The sequence below is a fragment of the Capra hircus genome, chromosome 2 (assembly GCF_001704415.2).
Source record: "Capra hircus breed San Clemente chromosome 2, ASM170441v1, whole genome shotgun sequence".
NCBI lineage: Eukaryota > Metazoa > Chordata > Mammalia > Artiodactyla > Bovidae > Capra > Capra hircus.
The window spans coordinates 91,585,386-91,608,492 of NC_030809.1; the positions used below are offsets into that span (position 1 = coordinate 91,585,386).

The 23,107-nt window shown below is 41.7% G+C and overlaps 1 protein-coding gene across 23 annotated transcripts in view; it reads right to left on the bottom strand.

The window, feature by feature from the left end:
* NEB (nebulin) overlaps window positions 1–23,107 on the bottom strand; it is a 203,973-nt gene that overhangs the window by 32,366 nt on the left and 148,500 nt on the right. For 19 of the 23 annotated variants that reach the window (XM_018063007.1, XM_018062997.1, XM_018062990.1 and 16 more), the window contains 19 exons: window positions 18,757–18,861; window positions 17,980–18,084; window positions 17,621–17,725; window positions 15,333–15,437; window positions 15,075–15,179; window positions 14,332–14,436; window positions 13,240–13,344; window positions 11,145–11,249; window positions 9,654–9,758; window positions 9,175–9,282; window positions 6,474–6,578; window positions 4,833–4,937; window positions 4,300–4,404; window positions 3,557–3,661; window positions 3,358–3,468; window positions 2,369–2,479; window positions 2,053–2,154; window positions 1,841–1,945; window positions 479–583 (listed from right to left, as the gene is read on the bottom strand). In XM_018063007.1, coding sequence (XP_017918496.1) covers window positions 479–583; window positions 1,841–1,945; window positions 2,053–2,154; window positions 2,369–2,479; window positions 3,358–3,468; window positions 3,557–3,661; window positions 4,300–4,404; window positions 4,833–4,937; window positions 6,474–6,578; window positions 9,175–9,282; window positions 9,654–9,758; window positions 11,145–11,249; window positions 13,240–13,344; window positions 14,332–14,436; window positions 15,075–15,179; window positions 15,333–15,437; window positions 17,621–17,725; window positions 17,980–18,084; window positions 18,757–18,861 — 2,007 coding nt within the window. Of the gene's footprint in view, window positions 1–478; window positions 584–1,840; window positions 1,946–2,052; window positions 2,155–2,368; window positions 2,480–3,357; window positions 3,469–3,556; window positions 3,662–4,299; window positions 4,405–4,832; window positions 4,938–6,473; window positions 6,579–9,174; window positions 9,283–9,653; window positions 9,759–11,144; window positions 11,250–11,865; window positions 11,971–13,239; window positions 13,345–14,331; window positions 14,437–15,074; window positions 15,180–15,332; window positions 15,438–17,620; window positions 17,726–17,979; window positions 18,085–18,756; window positions 18,862–23,107 lie in introns of all 23 variants that reach the window. The other 4 variants (XM_018062948.1, XM_018062902.1, XM_018062861.1 and 1 more) reach the window with 3 other exon arrangements.

Genomic DNA, 23,107 nt, shown 5'->3' on the forward strand with positions numbered 1-23,107 from the left:
TATTGAGACTATAAAACATAGAGTGAAAGCTACAAATGAAAACATTTTGAGCCGTTTATACTGTGGATTTGGAGTACGTCTGAACTGCGAGACCACAGTAAATAACCAGTCTTAAGTGTATTAAATGCTAACGACAGTCATCAGCGGAGACTTTCTTTCTGTGGTTGGAGATAAGATGCCCAGTCTATGTTCACTTCATCCTTTGATCAGTGTCAGCAGCCTAGAGAAGTTAGTAGACCATCTCAAAACTACTCTACCTTCCTACTCTGGAGGTATGTTCGAGGCGGAACGTTTCATGCAGGAAAAGATAGGTGTGTGCAAAAGTATATCCCCTGACAAATTTCCACAGCATTCTACACATTCCAACACAAGACCAACAGAAAAAGAGTGCAACTTGGTCAGTCCCCTGACCAAGGCTAAGATGGTAGACAAGAGAAAGAGGAAGACGGAGATACAGGCTTGCTGGTGCTGGTCTTACATCACTGATGAGCACATTAGTTTTCTTAAGCTGCCTCATGATAGGGGTGTCATAAGATGCGGCGCCGTGCCCGTGACCTCTCCTTTGGCCTTTGATGTATTCCACCTAGAGTGCCAGCAAGACAGCAAAGTCAGAACGGGCAGGGCCCACACAGATGGGGTCTCCTGGACCAGGGGCCACGCCAGGACGCTGTCAATCCTGAGGAAGCCTTCCCAGGAAGTAATCCCAAGAAGGGAGCTCACAATACCACCTGGTCGGGTGTCATTCTCCACATCACAGGATTCACCTGAGGTTAGAAATACAGGCCTCGCTATTTTCAAAACCAGCAAAGTCTTCAAGATTTCAACTTGTTTTTAACTTGCTAATAATATGAACTTGGTTAAAAAATACATTAAAAGTGTTTTAAATTGAAAAGTTCTTGTTACATTTTACTATTCTTAGAGATTCCACTACTTTTTGTGGGTGATTTCATATCTTTGTTTCAAGTATTTATACCATTCCATTAATTTGTAATAAAAATACTGCATTGGCATTCTAAAAATAAAACCTTAAAAAATCATATTTGCTTATCATTAGACATCTGAACTTTTTGTCTCTTCATAATTCCCATTTCTTGTCACCTGATGTTACTATTTGTATCTTCCAAAAGATTGGGATTCCATGTTTGGCATTGCTGAAAGGCATATGTACAACCACCAAAGGTATCCTAAACCTATTTCTTCAAACAAATACTTGAGAAAACAGTAAAGAAGAAGATAAATAAATATTTAAGAAAAAAAAGAGGAAGGCAGGGTCTCAGAACGGGAGGAGAAATAAGATTCTTGAGCTTGTCTTTCTGGAGTAAAGCTTGCTCTCTGAAAGATCTGGTGTTGGTCATGGAGTCTCTGATCTAACGTCCGAAAACGTGTCATAACTCAGGAGTATTCTACATAATTAGTCTAACAAGGGAAATTAGGTAATGGGGCAATCAACTTTGGGCACATTTCTGAGTCCATCTTCTCACTAAGATGGAATCTGCTAGCATCAGGCATTCCCCCTCAGCTCCCTGTGTATACCTTAATCAGACACAACCCCAAAATGTAACTATTTATCCATAGACATAGAGTCTGAGGACATTTATTCCCCCTCGTTCCTAGCTCAAGCTTTCAATATATGTTTGTTAAATAAAAAAGCTAAAGTGACTGCGTCTGATAGAAATTTTCAAAGCCTTTCGTGATATAATTTTCAAAGCCCCGAGTGCTATCAGAGACCCCGCATCTCTTTGATCACTAATACTGCACTCTCATTCTGGGAATCACTCCTTCCTGCAGGGTCTCTAAGCATTTCCTCGCAGTAGAGTGGCTGCTTGCCCATGTGTGTTACCTGGCTGCTCAGCTTGGCTGCCTTCTTGGCCATTTCAATGTCGGGGCGACCAAGCATGCTGAGCCCATGGCTGCCTTCCTTGCGGTGCTTGGCTCTGTACTCCACCTGAAGCAAAGAAAAACAAAACGGACAACATGCTCTAGGTGGCCGGTGCCTTGTACTGCTTGCTCGCGGTGCATGGTGGACTGGCAACGTTTTAACCACCCACTTACCTCGCTGGCCTGTTTGGCAGCCTGCGTGGCCTTCTTGATGTCTGGCCGATCGGCCACTGTGGTGTAATGCAGGTTTTCTTTTGCATCTTTTTTGTAAGCGACCTTCATTTGGAGAAAATACATTGGCTCATTTGAGAAACAGACTTTCTTTCTGAAAGGAACCTTTCTGATTAAAACCAAATCAATCCCACCACCATATATCTTAAACCACCAGATATAGAAATTAGGGTGACCACTCACTGGGCCCAGCCCAGCGTGCACCAGTGTGGGATCCCCTGGTGCAGGTGGGCCCCAGAGAGTGAGAAGAGGAACTCACGTTACTCTGCTTCTTGGCCACGTCCATGGCGTGTTTCACATCTGGGGGCTCCAGCATGATGGAGTAGTTGGATTTGCCTTTCTCCTTGACAAACTTCTTCTTGTAATTTGTCTGAAAAGAGCCAGAATTACTTAGGTGAGGAGGGGAAGCCGGGGACAGAATTGTTTTACTTGAAGAACTGTGAGAAGATCTCAAGGAAAAATCCATGGTTCCCTGTTTTGGTGTCGTTTTGGAACTGGGGTGTCTTGCCCGTATTCTAGTTCTTCTCTGTCATTTCTGTCCTGGAGCCTGACATTGAGCCACACACCAGTCTTTAAAGAATGAATGACAAGCAAAGCAAACTCATTCATCTTTTTAAAATAAAGGGAACCTTATAAGGCTCATAAATACAAATTATTAAATATATGATTTATTATAAATACATGATACAATAATAAATACATGATTATTAAAGCATTATCCATACGGATGTAGTGGGCAGAGTTTAGGGAGATATGAAGATGTGATTTTAATTCTCTAAATTGTTCAACAGTTTAAGGAGAAGAGAGATGATGAGACAGATAGATTTTCACTATCAAAGCTTCCTCCCTTTATTACCACTAGGGTAGTGGTATCCTCAGTGCCAGACAAGACATCCTATGGTAAAACCCATATCTGCCACAGTTGCCAAAACTGGAAAGTCAATAAATATTGAGTCTTTATTATTACTATTTTTGGTTGCGCCATGTGGTATGCAGGATCTTAGTTCCCCAACCAGGGATCGAACTCTGCATTGGGAACACGGAGTCTTAGCCACTGGACCACCAGGGAAGTTCCTATTGAATTGTCTTTTAAGCCAGTGTTCAAAGTTCACATACAGGTACTGGCTGTAAGAGTGAAGTGACGTAAAAGAAAGTGTGTGTGAGGAAAAACATGACTTTGAGTCTTTTGCTGGATGCTAAGATAAAGTGGCACTGCTGTGGCCAAGAGTCCTGGGGCTGGTCACTTACATCACTGACATTCTTGGTCACTTCTTTGACATGAATAGTGTCCCGGGTCTCTGGCAGCGTCGTGTACGAACCCTGCGCCAAGTGCTTCTTCACATACTGCTTGTACTTGTTCTGGGAAAGCACAGAGAGCTTGTTACAATGCCGGCCTGGGGCATCAGCCCAGGACAGAAGGTGAGCATATGGGCTGCCGGAGGGGTACCTCGGACACCAGGCTGCTGACTGTCTTTGCCAGGAGGATCTGTGGCGTGTCAGGCACGGCATGACAGCTTCCTCTTTCCTTGACGTGTTTCTCTTTGTATTTCAGCTGCAGGGGTGAGAAAAAGGCATTTCTTCAGCTCCTCTGAGTCTCCTGCATATTTTTTATCAAGCTCCTGAGTTACTAAATAGAGCTGGGAGAGTAGTGTCATTGACATAGTTAGAAACATTAAACTCAGTATAAGATTTGATGTTTAGAAATCTTGGGAAATACCAAAAAAGGATTTTCTTTTATCTCGTGCAAGCTGAGGCTTTAATAACAATCAGAATGAACGTTCTGATGAATCTTCATATATGCAGCTTTAGTTCAGAGCACTTTGAAATGTCATTGGACCCTCCCCCAAGCCCTGGGAGGCATTATTAGTCCTCCTTTCCAGCTGAGGAAACAGGAAGCATAGGAAGAGTGTGACCCCATGAAAATGAATATGTTGCCTTATAGAGTCCAGCCAGGCCCTCAGATCCCCACTTCTGGCTGGGAGGGCTGGCTCGTGGAGCCTCTGTATCAGGCCCGGCCACCTGACTGTAACAGCTTCCCGCTGCTGCCACCCTGCTCTGCCAAGTCACTGCTGTGGACTGGGGTCAGCAGCCCTCCTCAGTCCACAGGGTGCCCAGAGTGCCCCTGGGGACTGGGCTGCAGAAGACAGCCCTGCGTGAGGCTAGGCCTCTGGGAGGGGACCGCATGCTTACGTCACTTTCGATTATGGAATTCTTCAGGGCCAGCACCATGTCTTTATCATCTGTGACGGAAAGCTTGCAACCCTTGAGGTACTCTCGGTCCAGCTTGTATTCAAACTATAACAGAAGAAAGGCAGCGGAAGCTGGAAAAGGGTGCCAGGCACAGGAGCAAGATGGTATCTGGTTAAATTCCTAGGGAGTCTTCTTGAGAGCACTGTGAGGATTTGCTGCCAGGATGGGGGCAAGGCTTTCCTGGCTGGGTCCACTGCAAGCTGGGCTCCTCCTCGCCAGCCCCCAGGCCAGGACAAAGCTTTCCTGGTCCTCCCGTGCCTTCCTCAAGAGCCATTGGTGTTTGGGCTCAGCCATGTGAGACCAAGCTGTGTGGCCAGGCCTACTTCCTGAGCTTGCCTTTCACACTTCACAACCCTCCTGTCCTTCTTGGATCTCAAATGAGCTAGGGTTAACACAGCAACCGTGGTAACTATGGATAATGAGGGACGTTTCTGCCCTGGGTATGTCATGCAGTTCTATCTCTCTTATCTCACATCGCTCTGCTGCAGGGTCGACTTAGCAGCCTGGATGAAGTCTGGGCGGTCAGGGGTCCATTTCCAGTAGGCTTTGGTGGCTTCATACTGCTTCTTGTAATCCAACTGTTTTTAACAAGATAGAAACAGGTCAGTTCATTAAGTGGCCTGAATTCACAACCACAAACGCAGCACAGAGGGACTCAGCTTGCATTTTAACATTTAACAAATCATGATTCTTTATGCAAGAAGACAGCCCCAATTAAAATTTCTATACAATTTACGCAACTAGTTTTGTCATCCTATGGGACCCCTTGGCCTCAAAATAGAAGCTAATAATTTTTAAAGGTTCCAGATGAAATGATTTTTCAAACTAACTCTGCCAGGGCAGTTTAATTATTTTAAGTCAAGTACTTTTAACTTCTAACTAAATTCAGACAACTTTAAAAAAATTATTAAACACTTTATTTTCTGCCAGGCACTTCTCAAAGTGCCTTATAAATATTAACTCATTCAATCTTCATCACAACTTCATGAACTCAGCAGCTGAGGAACTGTCTAGAGGAGCTAAGCAAGCTGCCCAGGTGAGACAGCTAGTGAGCACTGGAGCTGGGGTTCAAACCCAGGCAGCCTGACTTCAGAGGGCTTGTGTCCTTGCCTGGTTTGCATTTGAGCTGGAGGACTGGCTACCTCAGGCTGAGTCTGAGGAATAGAGTGTATGTAATTTCATTTGAGTGTCCTTGCCCTCACTATCAGCCACATTTCTTCACTCTTTTTGTCTCTCCTTTTTCTTGGTCAAGGTATCATTTGGGTACAATAAGATACACATGCTTTCATGTATTAATTTTGATCAATTTTTTTCCATTTCATTGTGAAAATTTCAAGCATATGAAGAGTTGCAAAAAAAAAAAAAAAGTTGCATGAATCTTACAGAGAATACCCATATACCCAGCACCTAGATTCTACAACGTACATTTCACTGCATTTGCTTTGTCCCACATCTATGCTGCTACTTTTCTCTCGGTCCATTCTCAGGACACCTGTAAGCTCCCTGTCAGCCCCTAAAGGCATTTCAGTTTGTTTGCCTTAATAAATACAATTCTCTGTGGCACTAGTGGTCACAGCTTGGATTTTATAATCTTTCATTATATAACCACATATATTTTTAAGAAGTCAATACTTATCTAAATGCACAAAAATGTGTCTGTGGTTGAGGCTTTAAGATGCCCCATCACACACAAAGAAGAATCAGCACAGGGAGATGTGAGCATGAGGAAGGTCTAGGTCAACTCCTGACAGCATCAAGCAGCTCAAGCGTTCTTTTTTTTCAGAAGAAGCAGGCTCCAGAGTTTGAGGCAGGAGAAATACAAAAAGACTGGAGACACTTTTAAAAATGTAACCTTCATTTCAGAATTAAACTCCCATTTCTCAGTCTCCTGACACAGCGGCTGAGTGGGTACAATATCCCTGGGCCATCCTTGCTTTTTTCCCACCTTTCCCTGGTGAGAACCATGGGAGCATTTAGAGGTCGGCGTTATCATGCATGCTCCAGGGCCCAGCCCTTGATCTGGAGTCACTAGAACGCAACCACCTGAAGTGATGCCAAAAGAGGCCATGTGTGCTGCAGAAGCTGATGAACCCCTGTTAGATTTGGGGACTTACATTGGTGTTGACTTTATAGGCATCCTTGGCTGCTTTGATATGAACAGCATCTGGCTCAATGGTACAGTTGGACTTAGTTCTCTGGTAAACTTCTTTGTATTTCAGCTGCAGGAGGAAACACAGGTGAATTTTTTAAAGCAGCCCACAAGTGTCTTAAAAAAAAATTAAAACTGTAACTATAGTATACAATGCTTCTTAAGATTGAATACATCTGTTGTGAAGAAATGATGCACCCATCGCATCTAGCAGACTTTCACTTATCCTGTCTCAGATCCTAGAGTCTGTCCCTCAGGACACACTGCATCTGTTCACTGAGTCACCATAGAATTTATGTCCTCTGAGCTAATGCTGTAAAGAACAGCTGGAGAGCAGTCTATGTGTTTTCCCTTCCCCAAATCAGAAACTCCAGAGTTCAGAACATCTTAAAAACCATTGATGGAAGACAAGACTTCCCCCAATGGCTCACCCGAATGGGATCAGGCGTGTCCTCCTTCCACACCCTTGGAGTTGTAGCTGTTATCATGTTATGCTGTAATTATTTATCAGTCTATTCTTTCTATTGAGCTGACTCCTTTGTGGGCAAAGCTGTGCACCATTCATTATTTCATTCCTCGCAGCAGGCACTTAACATACAACATATGTGCTCAGTCACTCAGTCATGTCTGACTCCTTGCAATCTCGTGGGCTGTAGCCTGCCAGGCTCCTCTGTCTATGGAGTTTGCTAGGCAAAAATACCGGAGTGGGCTGCCATCTCCTCCTCCAAGGATCTTCCTGGCCTAGGGCTGGAATCTGCATCTTCTGTGTTGGCAGGCAGATTCTTCACCACTAGTGGCACCTGGGAAACCCCCAGGGAACCAAATGCCTGACGAATCGATGTACTGATGGATGAACGCTGTCATCACTATCGCCACTGCTAGTGCCACCACTAGTGAGTTTCGGTGGGAGGGGGAGAAACAGGGAAAGCTTAGCCTCTGTGAGCCCGACTGGTCATTTTTTCCACCTTGAGCCTGGAATTTCTAGCTTCACCCATTTTTGCTCCTTTTAAATTTCAGGGCCCTGGGGCCTCATCTGGGCCTTCTCACTAATTATTGCAGAAGGATCTTAGGTCTTAACATGGTTAAATCTGAAATAAAACTGTCCAAAGGAAGCCACGGTAGTGCTTACTAAATTTGCCTGATCATGTGAATCACAGTTTTCTACGCTTTTTCATAAATGTAGCAAATCAGTAGCTTTAGGGTTCAGGCCTGGACACCCATATTTTTCATCAGTTTGGGTTATTGTTATAATCAGAAAGCTTAAGGAAATGGATGCAGAATTGCCTCATTTTTTTTTTCCCAGTGAGAGAATGGGCTGCTCCACATAAGGGATCTACCTTATAGATGTTTATGAATACCCAATGTTCATGTTTGAAGTGCCAAAACTTATTTTATATGAAAAATATAATAAATATTTGTCAATGATTTATACATTTCTGCCTTCATAAACAGTGCATGGATATATTTAACATTTTTCTAGGCAACTCAAAGTCAATAGCGTGAACCCATTTGTTTATCTACCAAAGAACGCCTCAGTGAAGGCTTTGGGGTAGGGATTCCACAGTTGCTTTTAGTATTCCTTATGATGCCCATAAAGCCATGGAGTTCTTTAAAATATTAATCTATTTGTTACCCAAAATGCACGGAGATCAAACCAGTCAATCCTAAAGGAAATCAACCCTGAATTTTCATTGGAAGGACTGATGCTAAAGCTGAAGCTCCAATACTTTAGCTACCTGATATGAGGAGCTGACTCATTGGAAAAGACCCCGATGCTGGGAGATTGAGGGAGGAAAAGTGGGGGACAGAGGATGAGATAGTTGAACGGCATCACCAACTCACTGGACATGAATCTGGGCAAACTCCAGGAGACAGTGAAGGATAGGGAAGCCTGCAGTTCAGCAAAGAGTTGGACACAACTCAGTGACTGAACACCACCAACCAAAATGATGACAGTTTTCCACCATGGAATCTAGCTATGTATATCAAAGTATATGGATATAATTTCTACTCAAAGTATTAGGATTTAATGGCTACCTTGTTCCTCTTAGCTGAGATGAAGCTCAGAGTATTTATTAATAGAGTTTATGGCCCGCTGCATTTTTCAACTGGTCTCAACAATATCCTCCTATGCTACATGCTTTTCTGCAATGTGACCTTCCCATTTGTTCACCCAGAGGCCTGTGTCTCTTCACCCCTTGAATCTAGGTACGTACTGTGCCCAGCAAAATAATGCAACAGTGGCTGTGTCAGTTCTAGGAGTAGCCCTTAATGGGTCTGGAATCTTCTACCCCAGCCTCTTAGGACACATCCACCATGCTGTGAGACAGCCAAACCACAAAGGCCACGTATAAAGCTTCCTGTCTGTACCTGAGTGCCCTGAGTGCCCAGCCAAGCTGCGATCAGGCGCCAGCGCTGGGAGCAAACAATGCTTGGCTGCTGTGGCTCTCCTGAGCTGCAGCTGTCTGCTAGCACACGTAATAGAGCATCTACTCAGCTATGCCCAGTTAGCTCAGAATGCTGAGCGGAAAAAGGAGACTGCTGTCTCAAACTGCTACAATTTAGATTGATTGTTACACAGGTATAGATAATTGGTCCTGGATTTGTTAAATCACATTAGAAAGAGGCCAAAGTGAGAGGGGCTGCAAAGCCATCCCAGTACTTACATCACTGACTTCATCTTTGACCTTCCGGACATGCAGCAACATGGGTGTGTCGTGAATTGTGGTGTAGCCTCTGGGTTTTGCTTTGTTGTATTCCAGCTTATACAGTATCTGAAAGAGATGTCAAGGCAGAAAGAGCCAACTTTATGCATCTCAATTTATATTGTGATGTATGTAAAAATATAAAGGGAACATTGTTGCTTTTGTCATTGAGTATATACAAAGGATTCCCATAAACTCATCAGGTTTTCATGCTTTCTGCAAACGCTCCCGTGGCTCTACAATGGGGTATCTGCTAATTTGGCTGGGATGACTCTTTACTCTAAAAGAAGAGTCCTGAGCAGAGTAGGACATTCAGTGTCCCTACCTCCCTCCCATTAAATGGCAGTAGAGTCTTCCAAACAGGTAACCATCTAAAATGCCCTTCCACATTTGCAAATACCCCCAAGGTCAAGAAACCACTCAGAGGTCCCTGTACTTACATCACTGATTTGTTTGTTGACTTTTGTAGTACGTAGGTGTTCTGGAGTATCCACAATTGAGGTAAACTTGTCCTTTGTTTTTTCATAATTCTTTCTATACTTGATCTAAATTGCAGAGGAGAAGAACAAGTTAACTTGAAGTAGGAGAGGACTGAAGGCCTCAGGAACTCTAGCTTTCCTTTTGAGACAGTCCCATGGAAAACAACAGGATTATTATATAAGCCATAGATATGGGGAATGATGCCATGCTTTCATATTAAATCTTTTTGATAGCAATTGGGTAATAGAGTGAGAAAATTATAATAAGAAGAAAATAATAGTTTCCAGATTTTTATCCATGTGGAAACTGAGCCCCAGAGAGGTTAAGAGTATAAGCTAAGGGCATGTGTAGACTGAAATCTCAGAGCCAGGCCTAGACCCATGCTCTCTGGAGTCTGACAAGTAATGATTCACTCACAGTAAGCTGCATCAAATATATAATCTCTTAAGCTATATTTTCATATCAAAGATGAAACATGAAAAAAATGAATACATACAGTTCAAAGCAATTATTTTAAAAGACATTCACTTTTGAAACTTTCAAGTCATGATTTTTTTTTCATGCACATAAGCAATTTCAAGCAGACACAAAGAGCGCAGCAAAATTCCAGGCACACTATCCGCTGAGCATATCAAGAGGAAGAGGAAAGTTCAGGCAAAAGTATGTCCGTAGGAAGGCATCCTCATTTCATGTGGGGGTCTGATGTCAGACTAAAGTGATAAAATAAGTTCCCAATACAAAAGATTGACTAAAAACTTTTGGCGGGTGGGGAAACAATGGCATTTTATTAACATTGTATCTGGTAGTTAGGCAATGACCACTGGTTTTTTTCTGCTTCAAGTTTACCTTTCAACATATGATGGAAATGTGGTGGAGTGTGCTTCAGATGACCTTGTAGGAAGGCAAGGTGATCAGCAGTATTGTTACCATGTGTGCGTGAGGACAGATGTGCTGAAATAACCTAACGAATACAGCATCAAACACAAGAGGGGCCATGAATATGTCCAAAGAGCTGCACCATCATCCTCATCTCTTCAAAATGGTGCAGAGTAGTCATTAGAGAGCAATGTACACATTGGATGAAAATTTTACATATTCAGACCTTTTAAATACTGTCAAATTTAACTAAGATCCTTATCTCTAAGAAATCTACTTCTTTGGGGCAAACAGTGAAAAACATAAACTAATGTCACACCAATTTGGAAAACTTTGGCAGTGTGAAAAAGCCTGTCTTGCTAGGAGTTCCAAAGGTGTCAGAAGACGTAGAGATGCTGGCCGCTGCGGCGCTGCACTCGGCCGCATCCAGAGGTAATCGGCAGGGAGTGAATGTTTATGCAGCTTTGTCATGTGAAACCAGCTTGGGCAGGGGCAGGGGCAGGAAACCAGGGGAAGCTTAGAGATGAATGCCCCAGGGCTTCCCAGTCTCCTCTTCCCATCTCGTCAGACATTACCTGGCTCCACATGTGTGTGTTGTAGAGGGCAGTCAACATGTCTGGACGCAGGATTTCATTACATCCTTGTTTCAGAAGCATCTTGGCACTAGATTTGTATTTTCTCTGTTCATGCAAAGAGCAGTGAAGCACAAAAGAGACTTATGAAGACAGAAAAGAAGACGGCTCTATATCCCGGTCACCTCTGAGTGAAGAGACGCAGGCGTACACACTTTGTGTTCTCATGTGTACGTGTGGGTGAAGACACCAAATGCAGCCAAGCAGGCTGACTATGGATTTGCCGCTGACCACCATAGCCTTTGTGAATGGGCAACAACGGAGCCAGACCCACCAAAATTGCCTCATAGAAAAGGTGACATCATTGGAGTAGAAATACAGTAAGGAGTTCTGTCTTCTTTCCATTAATTTGTTTGTTTCTGTATTTGCACATTAATTTGCACTTTGGACCTGCAGTTGGCACACGGGCCATCCAGAAGGATGAAGGGTGGAAGGACCCAGCTGTGCATTGCCTCTTCACCACAGCACACATGAGGACACAGAGCAGAGACTGGCACACTCAAAGAGCTCATGGGCTCTTTGGGTGGCTAGACAGATACTCTGGAACAGAACATCCCAATATCATAGGCAGAACCTATGACATCCTTGCAGCAGACGGGACGACATCTCATGAGAAACTGGAGCGCAGTCCTGCTTGGCCATCCAGGCGGCCCCATCACAGTACCTGACTGATCTGGTCGCCTGCGATCTTAGCCAGCAGATGTCTAGGCTCATCGACTACCAGGTGGTATTTATCTTTCCGCTGCTCATAATCAGCTCTGTATTTTTTCTGCTCAAACATCATATCAAATTATAGCAAGAGTACAATTTCAAGGCTGTATAGAAATGTCCCAAGATAAACACTTCAGAGAGCCAGAAACGTGTCCTTTCTAGAGGTGGGCTCCCAAAGCATCCAGGGTAATGAAAACAGGAAGGCAAAGAGAGTTAAACAAAGGAAGATCACCTGGAGAAGGCTGGGGCTTGGGCTAGACCAATTATGACACCCAAGTGGAAGCACCTTGTGCCTAAAATGTCCCATCTTTATATATGATGTCAATAGCAATGTTGGTTTTATGACATTCTATATTGTATTTATAATAGGGCACTGACAAGCTATAGGCTTACTACTCAATGCTGGTAGAATCAAAAGCATATTCATGGACACATTCTAATGCTAGTTAATTTAATCTTATTATAAAAGAGACCTGGAAATACTTCATGAATTAGAAAAATAGAAACAAAATGTATCAAGACTGTCTTCCTAAGAAGTTACTGACAGTAATTCTTCAGAGTCATCCCACCTTGAAATCTACTGAAAATAAAGCAAATTTATTTATTAATTTTTTTAAAAGCAAATTTAAAAACAAAAAAAGAAATACATTGAAATCAATATACCATTGGCTATATTTTCATTTTTTAGATTCATTTTACTAATTTTCTAATGTTTTTGAATTTATGTAAATCTGTAGAAAATACAAAGACAGGAAATTAAATGTAAAACCATCCAAACATATGTTAATTCATAGCTTGCTTATTTCATCATTTTAAGCTAAATTTAACTTAAACTATTGCAAAGCCAGTTCCACAAAACACTGGGTAGAAGACAGAGGAATATCTTAAGTGCAAATGGACACTTCTCTGCAATGTGTGAGTAACTATGGCAATGTGTTTGAATGTGTGAATCACAACTACATGATTAGAGCTGCCATTTCAGGGCCCTGGTAAGGGATACTAAATTAACTTTGAACTTCTGGGTCTCCCAACTCTATACAGAATCCTGCTGAAGGGAGTTCAGCTGAGAGGCACCCAGAGGGCTGTGCTGGCCCACGCCAGTGTCGGCAGAGGCCATGCTGGCTGTGGGCCCTCACTCTGCTCTGCACAGGCCCTTCATTAGTTCTTATTCCTGCTTTTGGCAGAGCCCATAAAACAGGGATATCGTAAGCATCTTCCCAAAGACTCAAAGGCTTTCCTGTCATTTCATGTGTTGAGTTTTAATCAAATGTCACTTATAGACTACTAAGGTAAGTTAATAGGTTTAACTGGATCAGGTCATACGTACCTCATTCATCAGTTGAGTTGCAAACTTGAAATGCCTATTGATTGGACAATCAGCAACATACTTGAAATTTGACTTTGTCCTTTCAAATACCTCTTTATACTTATACTAGAGAAAACAGAAACATGGTTACTTGATAGCAGGTTGTGATTATCTTAAGAGTGAGACATGTGTGATTAATTCATTCATAGAGTTAGCAAGTAATTACTGAACATACTCTATCTATCTCCCAAAGCAATGAAGCGCATACCACCCCAATGCCTTGAAAACTAGCCCCCCAAATACATACTTTCATTGAATAGACGTCAAGTGGATCTATTCCCATATTGGGTAAAAATTCAAATCAGTTTCTTCTTTGTTTTAATATTTATAGTGATAATTATTTTACTTTGAAGATATTTCCATGTGTCCGTGAAGGCAGTTTTTAACTCTTTAATTAGTAGTTTTCCAGGAATTAATCAGATAATTATAATATTTTAGAGTAAGAATATGCTAGCATCTAGACCACTGCCTGTTTTTAAATAGCCCCACGAACTAGACAATTTTTTTTTAATAATCTTTAGGGACTGTAACAAAGAATATGCAACAGAATGAACATGGTCCACAAAGTCTAAACTATTTACTATCTGGCACCTTTCAGAGAAATTTGCTGACTTCTATTTTAGAACTCAAAGGAAACTAATCTGACTGCTTTATTTTGTAAGTAGGAAAATGAGGCCATAAAAAAACAGTTATTTGCTTCAAGTCACATGTTAAGTTTGTGAATTAAAATAATCTCACTTTATATCTGCTGCTGTATCAAATCATCCAGAGACATATTACTAGGAAGGAAATTCTGGAAGAGCCATGGGGAGTTGTACTGAGATGGCCTTTTGTCAAATTCCAAGGAACGATATAAATAAATGATGACTGTTAATGAGGTCAGTACTAAAATATTCCTGAGTAGAGTGAATAACACAGTGTGTTCCTACTTTAGGGTCTAGAAGCAAGGACAGAGATGGAAATATGAGACGCTGTTTCCTCAGTTCTAGCACTCTCTGGGGGCAGTGGAGCACACTGCATGGATGTGGCCATTATCCCTGAGTAGATACATACCTTGCTGTAGAGAGTCTTGTTCTTTTCAGCCAGAGTAAAGTCAGGAGTATCGTAGGCATAGCAACCAATGCCTTTAAGCCAGGTCAAATCTGCTTTATATTTTACCTAGGAGAAGAACATCAAAGAGTTTTAAGAACCTACCTCCAAATAGCAGTAGGTTAGGATCAACAAAAGTAGAACAAATAGAAACTCTGACTGTGAGATATATGGAATAATAAAGTACTGAAATAATTATTTAAGAGGTGTTTCCATTAATACTGATTTTTGCCCACTTTATGGTGTATTGTACTGCATATGGGAATTCTCATTTTAATACCAATTAAAGCAATTCAAATTTAACAGGCATACTTTTCTAGAGAGTATATCATTAAGCTGGCAGCTGTATTTTCATATAAAGAAATAAAATTTCTTTCTAAATGAGCATTGTTATGTGTCTTAATTGCTTCATGAAGTAGACTCTTCAGTAGATCAAAAATAGGTTATTATTTAGATGAAGTATATCACTTCCAGACATGTAATATGATGTAACACATTTAAAAGAAAAATTAGGCTGATAAATTTGAATACATTTTTCTGTCTCCCCAAGTTGAGGCTCACTTATTCAGCAATGAGTATTAGGACTTAAACTTCCATACACAAGAACTAAAAGTTAGTCAAGTTTCAATCAGTTGTTATACAGTGTTTGATTTCATAAGTCATGCGGGCATATGAATTTATGTGTAAAAACAGATCTCACAACTCACATCACTAACTGCATCAGTGACTGCCCGATGGTGGAAATGCTCAGGGCGATCAGGAATGGACCTCCAGATTCCCAGCTGGCTCATGTAATTCTCCTTGTATTTTATCTGTAAAACCACAAAGACAGTTTTAACGTCTTATCCAAAGTTAACGCAAAAAAACCCTACTTGTTTCCAGAGAGTTTTAGGGAAGGGAGGATACTTTTAAAAATGATGGTGGGTTACTGAGTCCAACACAAGCAGAAATAAGTAGGGACGTACTTTGCTGATGTGGTCTGTGACTGTGCGATGGTAAACGATGTCTAGAGCATCCTTCACAGTGTGGTATCTCCCTTTGGTCTTTTCAAATGTTTCTTTATAGCGTAGCTGGAAAGAGAAAAAGCACATGGATTGTGAAAAATGACTGAATTATATAATGAAGCTCTTTTAACCTTGAATTCTCTTGTCTTATTTCTTATTTTTCTCTTGAATAAATTTGGGAGAGATCAAAAAGTTCTTTCACATCCTGGAAAAGGACTTTAAGAGAAAACTAATGAAACTTGCCATAAAGTATGGAATTTAGTTAAAAATAATGTATCGATATTGGCTTGTGACATATGTCCCATGGTAATGTAGGCTGTTAACAATAGGGCCCTGGGTGTAGGCTATGTGGGAACTCTGTACTATACTATTGCTACAGCTTTTCTATAAATCTACAAGTACTTAAAAAGTTTATTTAAATGTAAAATGAGCAAACCAAAAGCTCATTTGGGAGGAGAAGAAAAAAAAAAAAGGCGTAACTTTGTTGAGCCCAAGACCTACTAATGTACATGGAAAAAGAAGAAAGATTTAGTTTTAACTCCTGGTATTAAAATGTCTTCTCCATGGAGCAATCCTGAAATTTGATTTCATTATAATCTCTATCTTTGTGATGTTTCAAAATATATAGCTCTGACTTTAGCCTAGGAATATCACAGAAGAGTCGTCTCATTTACACTGAAAGAATACTTCTCTCAGCACACTGTTTTCAGCCTCAAACAAATCCTTCCTCTCTGGGTAGCTGCACAAACACATACTGAAGGATTCCTTTGTTTTTCAGATGGGTAATCTCTTAAGATCATTTTGCTCTACTTGTGGGGATAGCCATGGTAGATAAGCTGAACTTAATGTGAGATACCACCCTTGTTACACTGGTGTAAAATGAGCTCCAGGGGCCAATTTCACTGTGTGGACACCTCTGAGAAGTGGTGATGCAGAGTAAGTTTGGTTCAAATTAATATTCAACAGTAACCTTGAAGTGATAAAGATGGGGATGTCACAAGAAGACAAAAAATACCCACGCAAATCGATTCTGAGGTTACCATATGATTTTCTCTGGTGGTTCAGATGGTGAAAACTCTGCCCACAATGCGGGAGACCTAGGGTAGGATCCCTGGGTCAGGAAGATCCCTTGGAGAAGGGAAAGGCTACCCACTCCAGTATTCTTGCCTAGAGAATTCCCCAGGCAGAGAAGACTGGCGGGCTACAGTCCATGGTGTCACAAAGAGTTGGACACAACTGAGCGACCAACACTTTCACACTATAATTTTCTCAGCTTATATTTTAAGCAAACTGACATGGCCTTTTTCCAATTAGCAGACTCCTTTTAGCTGCGAGTGAAAATTTATGACAAAATTATAGAACTGAGATATTGTCCCAATTTGCTGTACCTTTTCACATTTCAGTTTAGGGATCACTGTACCTAGCTAGGATGCCTTGAAATCCTAGAGTTATGTTGCTGAGTTGAGGGTGATGGGATTGTTACCTGTTATCTGAACAGATGCAATGAATTCACAGTTGGGTTCTGGGACACACAACTGGTAAGGACCAGCCATCTACCCGGGGTTGATTTATTTCATATCTTCATTAACAGAAAATCTCATTACCATTGAAAGACACTCTTGTCCTTGATCATATGGTATGGGAGATGAAAATCTGTCCCTGCTAATTCTAACAAATGTATCATTCACATGACTTAGCAATCAAGAGAGGAACAAATATTTTCCGAATGTCAACAAAGAGACCAGTACTGTTTTAAAAATGTGTACCATTATCCTGAAATTTAGTCTAATTTAATTATCACAATTCTTATCCTCATTCCAAACACAAGAAAAGAGTCTCAGAAAAAATAGGTAAATTATATAGAGTCGTACAGCAAGCGAATCACAGCATCAGGATTTGAAACCGTGTTTGGCTGGCTCCCAGGGCAGCATTTTATGGATAAGTAACAACTAGTCAGCAAGTATCCCTAGGAAATGCTACCAAAGAATCAGAAGGGTCATATTTTTGCTCAGAAGAGCAAAGAGAAAAGCAGTAGGTTTTCAGGATCTCCCAGCATTATTCTCAGCGACTTTGCCAAATGGGTATTATTTGTGCCTGTTTGTTTGGCTTTTGTGTTTTCGTTTTTTTCCTGATTCATGTTGTGAGGCAGGACTTTGAATTACAGATGTGACTATAATATCACATGCTTCTTAGGTACCACCACCTTGGCTGCCCTCTAACAGCAGAAGGAAGAAGGGAGAGATGCATACATCACTGGCGTTCCAGTAAGCCCTCTTGGCTCTGATGAGGATTGGTGTGTCTGGAACCGGAGTGTACTTGTCCTTCATCTTTTCATATTGAATCTTGTACTTGTTCTAAGAAATGAAGACGGAAGAGAGAGAAATTTAAGCTCAGGAGTGTTCATCCTTCCCAGTTCTCAACCATGTCACAGATCCAGCCTAGGGACACAACGGATAATGCTCGTTAAGAGAATAGCTCTGCCTTCTGTGTCTTGATACTGCTGAGTGCAGTATCAGAAAGGAGCTCTCTGATCAGAGGCAGCAGGTAAAGGTTTGAATGAAGGATTTGTTTTCTTTGCCAGTGCCTCAGTGCTCAATTCCCAACTCACCTCACTGACCATGTCCTTCACGTGTCTGGCGTGCTTCAGGGCTGTGGTCTGGTTTCCAGCGTGATGATGGGGTCTTTCTTTGGTGGCGAGTTCAACATACAGATACTAAATAATAAGAATAGGGATCAGATGTTATAGAGATAAAACACCATACTTGGTATTCAGTCCTCTTTACTCATTTCTAACCCTAAAATGGAAGGGCAGTATCTACCTGTTTTTGCCCTTTTGTTTGTTACATATGTTTCTGTTTATTTTTTTCTGTCTCATGTTAAGAAACACAGCTACACACTCTAGTTATCTAACATTCTTATTACTGAGTACAGTTTAATCTAAACACATGTAATAAAATGCCAACAGAAGAATGAGAAAATCCTGATAGATTCCTCAACATATTTTCCCCCATTTTTGCCTGAATGCATGAAATGTGGTTTCATTTGTCTCTGGACAAAAGATAGGTTCTATGGAATGAATTTTTAAATTTTATTTTCAGCACCTGGAGTCCACAGACCACTCACCCAATGATTAGAACTGTATAGGACTTAGAATAGATGACTTGGCATTACCTGCTCATGTGAAACCTAACCATACTGACAACTGCCCTCAGAGAAAACAGCTTCTTAAAGTTAAAGGACACGAGGCTTCATCAGGACCACCAGGTATGAGGGTCTGCTACTGACAGGAGTGGTCAGGAACACAGAACCAGCCCTCTACACACACACAAACACTCCCCGTGGTGCCAGCCCGGGAGGTTTCTGAATCTTCCTGTATGAATGTTACCTGACTTTGAAGCTTCTGCCCTCTCTTGGCTCTTATGAGATCAGGTGTATCAGGAACTGAAGTGAAGATTGACTTCTGCTTCCTTCCGGATGCTCTGTACACGAGCTGGACATAAAATAGTGATAACCATCATTCTGTTTCACTGACACGTCCTGTGCCCTGCAGATGCCTTTATTGCTGACTTTAGAGACAAAGCAGGGCTCTCCCACTGTGACAACCTCAACTTCTGTCCAATAAACCAATACTTTATTTACCCCCTCCTTTTCTTTTTCCCTTGTATCAAAATTAGAGACATTCTGCAGCCTGTTCAAGTGTCCAGCCTCTGGCTGTGTTCTTGGTCCCTTCTCACCCATGCCTTCTAGGACCCTGTTCCAGCAGTTACCCCCTGCCTCTCTAAACCTTCAGCCCTTCTGATTTTCCAGCCCGCTCCCTTCTTCTACAAACAGACCCAAGTCCCTCTTTCCATCAGGTCGTTTCCAACTTCTGCCAAAGGCCTTATTTCTTTCTTTCACAACCAAGCAGACCATGTGTTTTTCTTTTCTCTTTTGATTAACTTCTCAAGGGAATAGTTTAGCTGCCACCCAACCACTCCAAGAAGTGAATTTCATTAAGACTACCGCAAACATTACAATTGTCAAATCCAAGGAAATGGCAACCCACTCCAGTGTTCTTGCCTGGAGAATCCCAGAGACAGAGGAGCCTAGTGGGCTGCCGTCTATGGGGTCGCACAGAGTCGGGCACGACTGAAGCGACTTAGCAGCAGCAGCAGAATGTTTCTCTGCAGCAACTGTAACTGCTCAGCAAGTTCACTCCTGAACTCTGTTCTCTGCCTTCCATTCCCCTATTCTCCCCTAGGTGGCCTCCCATCTTTCTAGGCACTCCTCAGCTTCCTTCTATGGTTCTGCACTCCCCCAAAGACAGCTATTAGCTGGAGTTAAGAGTTGGCTTGGCCCCTTTTACCCTATACATTCTGCTTGGATAACCTCATCTGTACCCAGGACCTCAACCATCAGTCTGAGACTGCTGGCTTCCAAATTTTGTTAAATAGCTCCTTGATATCCCAGCCACACAGGCCAGAAACTTGGGGAGTCATTCTAGAGCCCTTTTCCCTCATCTGCACATCAAAACAGTCATGAATCCTGGACTCCTAACTTTGTGACAGTTCTTAAATATGGCCTTCTTCTCCTTTCCCACTGCCAATGCCCTAGTTCAGCCTCCTATACTGCTTGTTACTACACATCCTTAAGAGCCTCTAAACCACTGTCCCAAATCCTCTACTGGACACTTCACAGGGCTTACCCACCTTTAAAAAGCCTGAGAAAAAGACTTTCTTAAAGTTCAGAACTAATTAGGTCTTAATGTTCAGACTATCCTGCTCAGAAATAATTCTTCAGTGACTTCTCATCAAGTCCAAGATCATTAATATACCAACCACAAGTCTTCATAACCTGGCCTGTCTATCCTAGGTCTCCACTCTCATTTCCCAATAGTCTTCCATATTCCCCATGTGCTATCTGAAACCAGTCCCAGTTTCTAGACCTCATTATGGCCCATTTCAAATACTTTCTACCTAGAATTTTCTTCCCTGTTTTATCTGCCTGAAGAACTCATAGAGTCCATACTGTCTTGATCATTCCTGTAGGATATGACTTATCCTATTGATGTCTGTTTCTTCTCAGAGATTATGAGCCCATGGAATGCAGAAGCTTAGTTTATCATTCTTTTATCACCTTGTATGTATTTATTTAGTTAGCCTTTTTCTGGAACCACCAGATTTTATTTTTTTTAATATAAATTTATTTATTTTAATTGGAGGCTAATTACTTTACAATATTGTATTGGTTTTGCCATACATTGACATGAATCCAACATGGGTGTACACGTGTTCCCCATCCTGATCCCCCCTCCCCATCCCATCCCTCTGGGTCATCCCAGTATCACCTTGTATTTAGATAAAAGATCTGAAAAAATAATAGCCTGCTAGTAAATATTGAGGCTATTTAGTATTTTTAATATAATAAGGCAAACTAGAAAGTCTAAATGGAGAATAAATCCTAATTTATCCTAATCGTGGATAAAAATGCTGGTTGAACAGATAAAATGTAGGAAATAAATAATATATATACACATATGTATGTTCATGTCAATTTCCTTACATCAAATTATATTTAAGTACAAGTTGAAACAAAATTTAGCTCATTTGCTCAGGGCTGTTTTTGGTGTTACTACTGAAAGAAAGGAAATAAAATAGAAATTTACTCTTTCTCCCAGGCCAAATTTTTGAATAAATCAAATCCACAAAATCATGGAATTTTATGGCTAAAAGAAGCCCAAATCATCATCTAGTCTAATTCTCTAGCTCAGGAAGTTGGGGTGTTGAAGTGAATTAGATAAGGTCACATGACAAAATGGAAGTAAATCTGGAACTAAGACTCACCTCCATGCCATTTCTATAATTCTCTTTGAAGTATATTTCCCCTGTACTTAGGTATGCCTTGTTTGGTATGCATTGTTTATGCTCCTTTGGACAACATCTCTGCTTCCCAGTACTACAAATAAATACGTGTCAAAAAGTTGCACAATTTAAAGACAACTCCAAAATCAATAAGTTGAACTTTGGGTCATCAACTTTTTACTAAGCCAGTGTTTCCAAAACTTTCCTGATCTTTAAAAACCCCAAAGTCCTTGGGGAGGAAGGAGAGGGTGAGATGAATGGAGAAGTAGCATGGAAACATGTATGCCACCATGTGTAAAACAGATAGCCAATGGAAATTTGCTGTATGACACAGGGAACTCAAGCCAGGGCTCTGTAACAACCTAGAGTGGTGGGATGGGATGGGAGTTGGGAGGGAGGTTCAAGAGGGAGGGGATGTATGTACACCTATGGCTAATTCCTGTTGCTGTATGTCAGAAACAAAACCAATATTGTAAAGCCATTATCCTTCAATTAAAAAAGAACCCCCAAAGCCCTTATTAAGCACAATTTGCAGGCTCTACCCCAGACCTGAATCCAGGGTAGTAGCTCGAATTGATAATTTCTCAAGCCAGGTCATTCTACAGTGAGGCAAGTGTGAGAGAAACTGCACTACTAAAGAAAATGCCATTTTTCTTCCTCAGTGTTGTTGCATAATATGCGCAAGACCACACTAGGAATTGGGAAGAAGAGAAATTAAAGTTTTAGATAACTCTGAACCCAGACAGCTAAGAGAAGTAAAGGTATTTCAAAGATACCAATAAGCACTTTACATTCCCAAACAACTTAATTATTTGGTGGCTGGAGGAGAGATGTACTACTTTAAAGCAGTGGTTTCCAGTGCTGGCTGAATATTAGAACCATCTATGGAGCAGCTAAAAGCACACAGATATCCAGACAGAGAATCAGAGTCTAGCGTGCAGGGATTGGAGTCCACTCAAGGGCAGTTTTAAAATATTTCAGAGATGATTCTGATAGTTAGCCAGAGTGGAGAGGTCCCTTTCCAGAGGGGGAAGAACCCCACATGCGTTCCTATCTGAGTGCTGCGCTGGTTGAAACAGCAGAGGGAAGCGCTCAGGAAAGCAAACGTGCCCAGGGCAGCATTTGTGACAGCTGAAGGGTGACTCGTCCTCCGCCCTGGCTCACTCCGAGCGTAGGAGGCTGCAACTCCTCTCCACCAAAGACGATGGTTTTCCAGGGCTCCTCTCAGTCTAAGAACATCAGTCATTCCTAACCAGCACACATCAGAGTCACTGAGAAAGGAGACCTGATGAAGTGACCTGACAGCTGGATGGAGTCTGATGAATAAGGCCGCAAGACAAACTGGGCTGAATGAGAACAGCCCACTGACCATTTACGTTTGTGGGATGACCTTATCTCTAGGGAGTACCTTCTAGTCCCTGGCAAACATGGACATCTGTTATGACCAAAGCATTATAGGATACACATGGAAATAAGATGGGGAGCAAATCTTCAACGGACCAACATAGGAGAAAGGGTCACATCTGTGCACAGCTAACTGCAATCAGTCAGGAGCCTTAGTGCGAGGCGGGGCAGATGAAAATGAAACAGTCTTTTGGAACTTGAGAGGGCAGCGGAGCAGAGAGCCATTGATAACACTGCCATGATCAGAGTCCTGACAGCAGGGATTAACGACAGAGAAAGTTTAGGAATAAATTCAGTTTGGAGACTATGACAACGGTGTAAGACGGGACTCTCTAACCTACAAAGTCATGCAAATGTTCCGCTATAGGCAGGGCAAGTATCAACAGCCTCATCTTATTAAAAAGGGACAAAATAAGTAAACTGAGGCAAAGTGAGGTCAACCAACTTGTTTGCACAGGGTGGCTACACTCTGTAATTGAAGGCAGGAGGAGG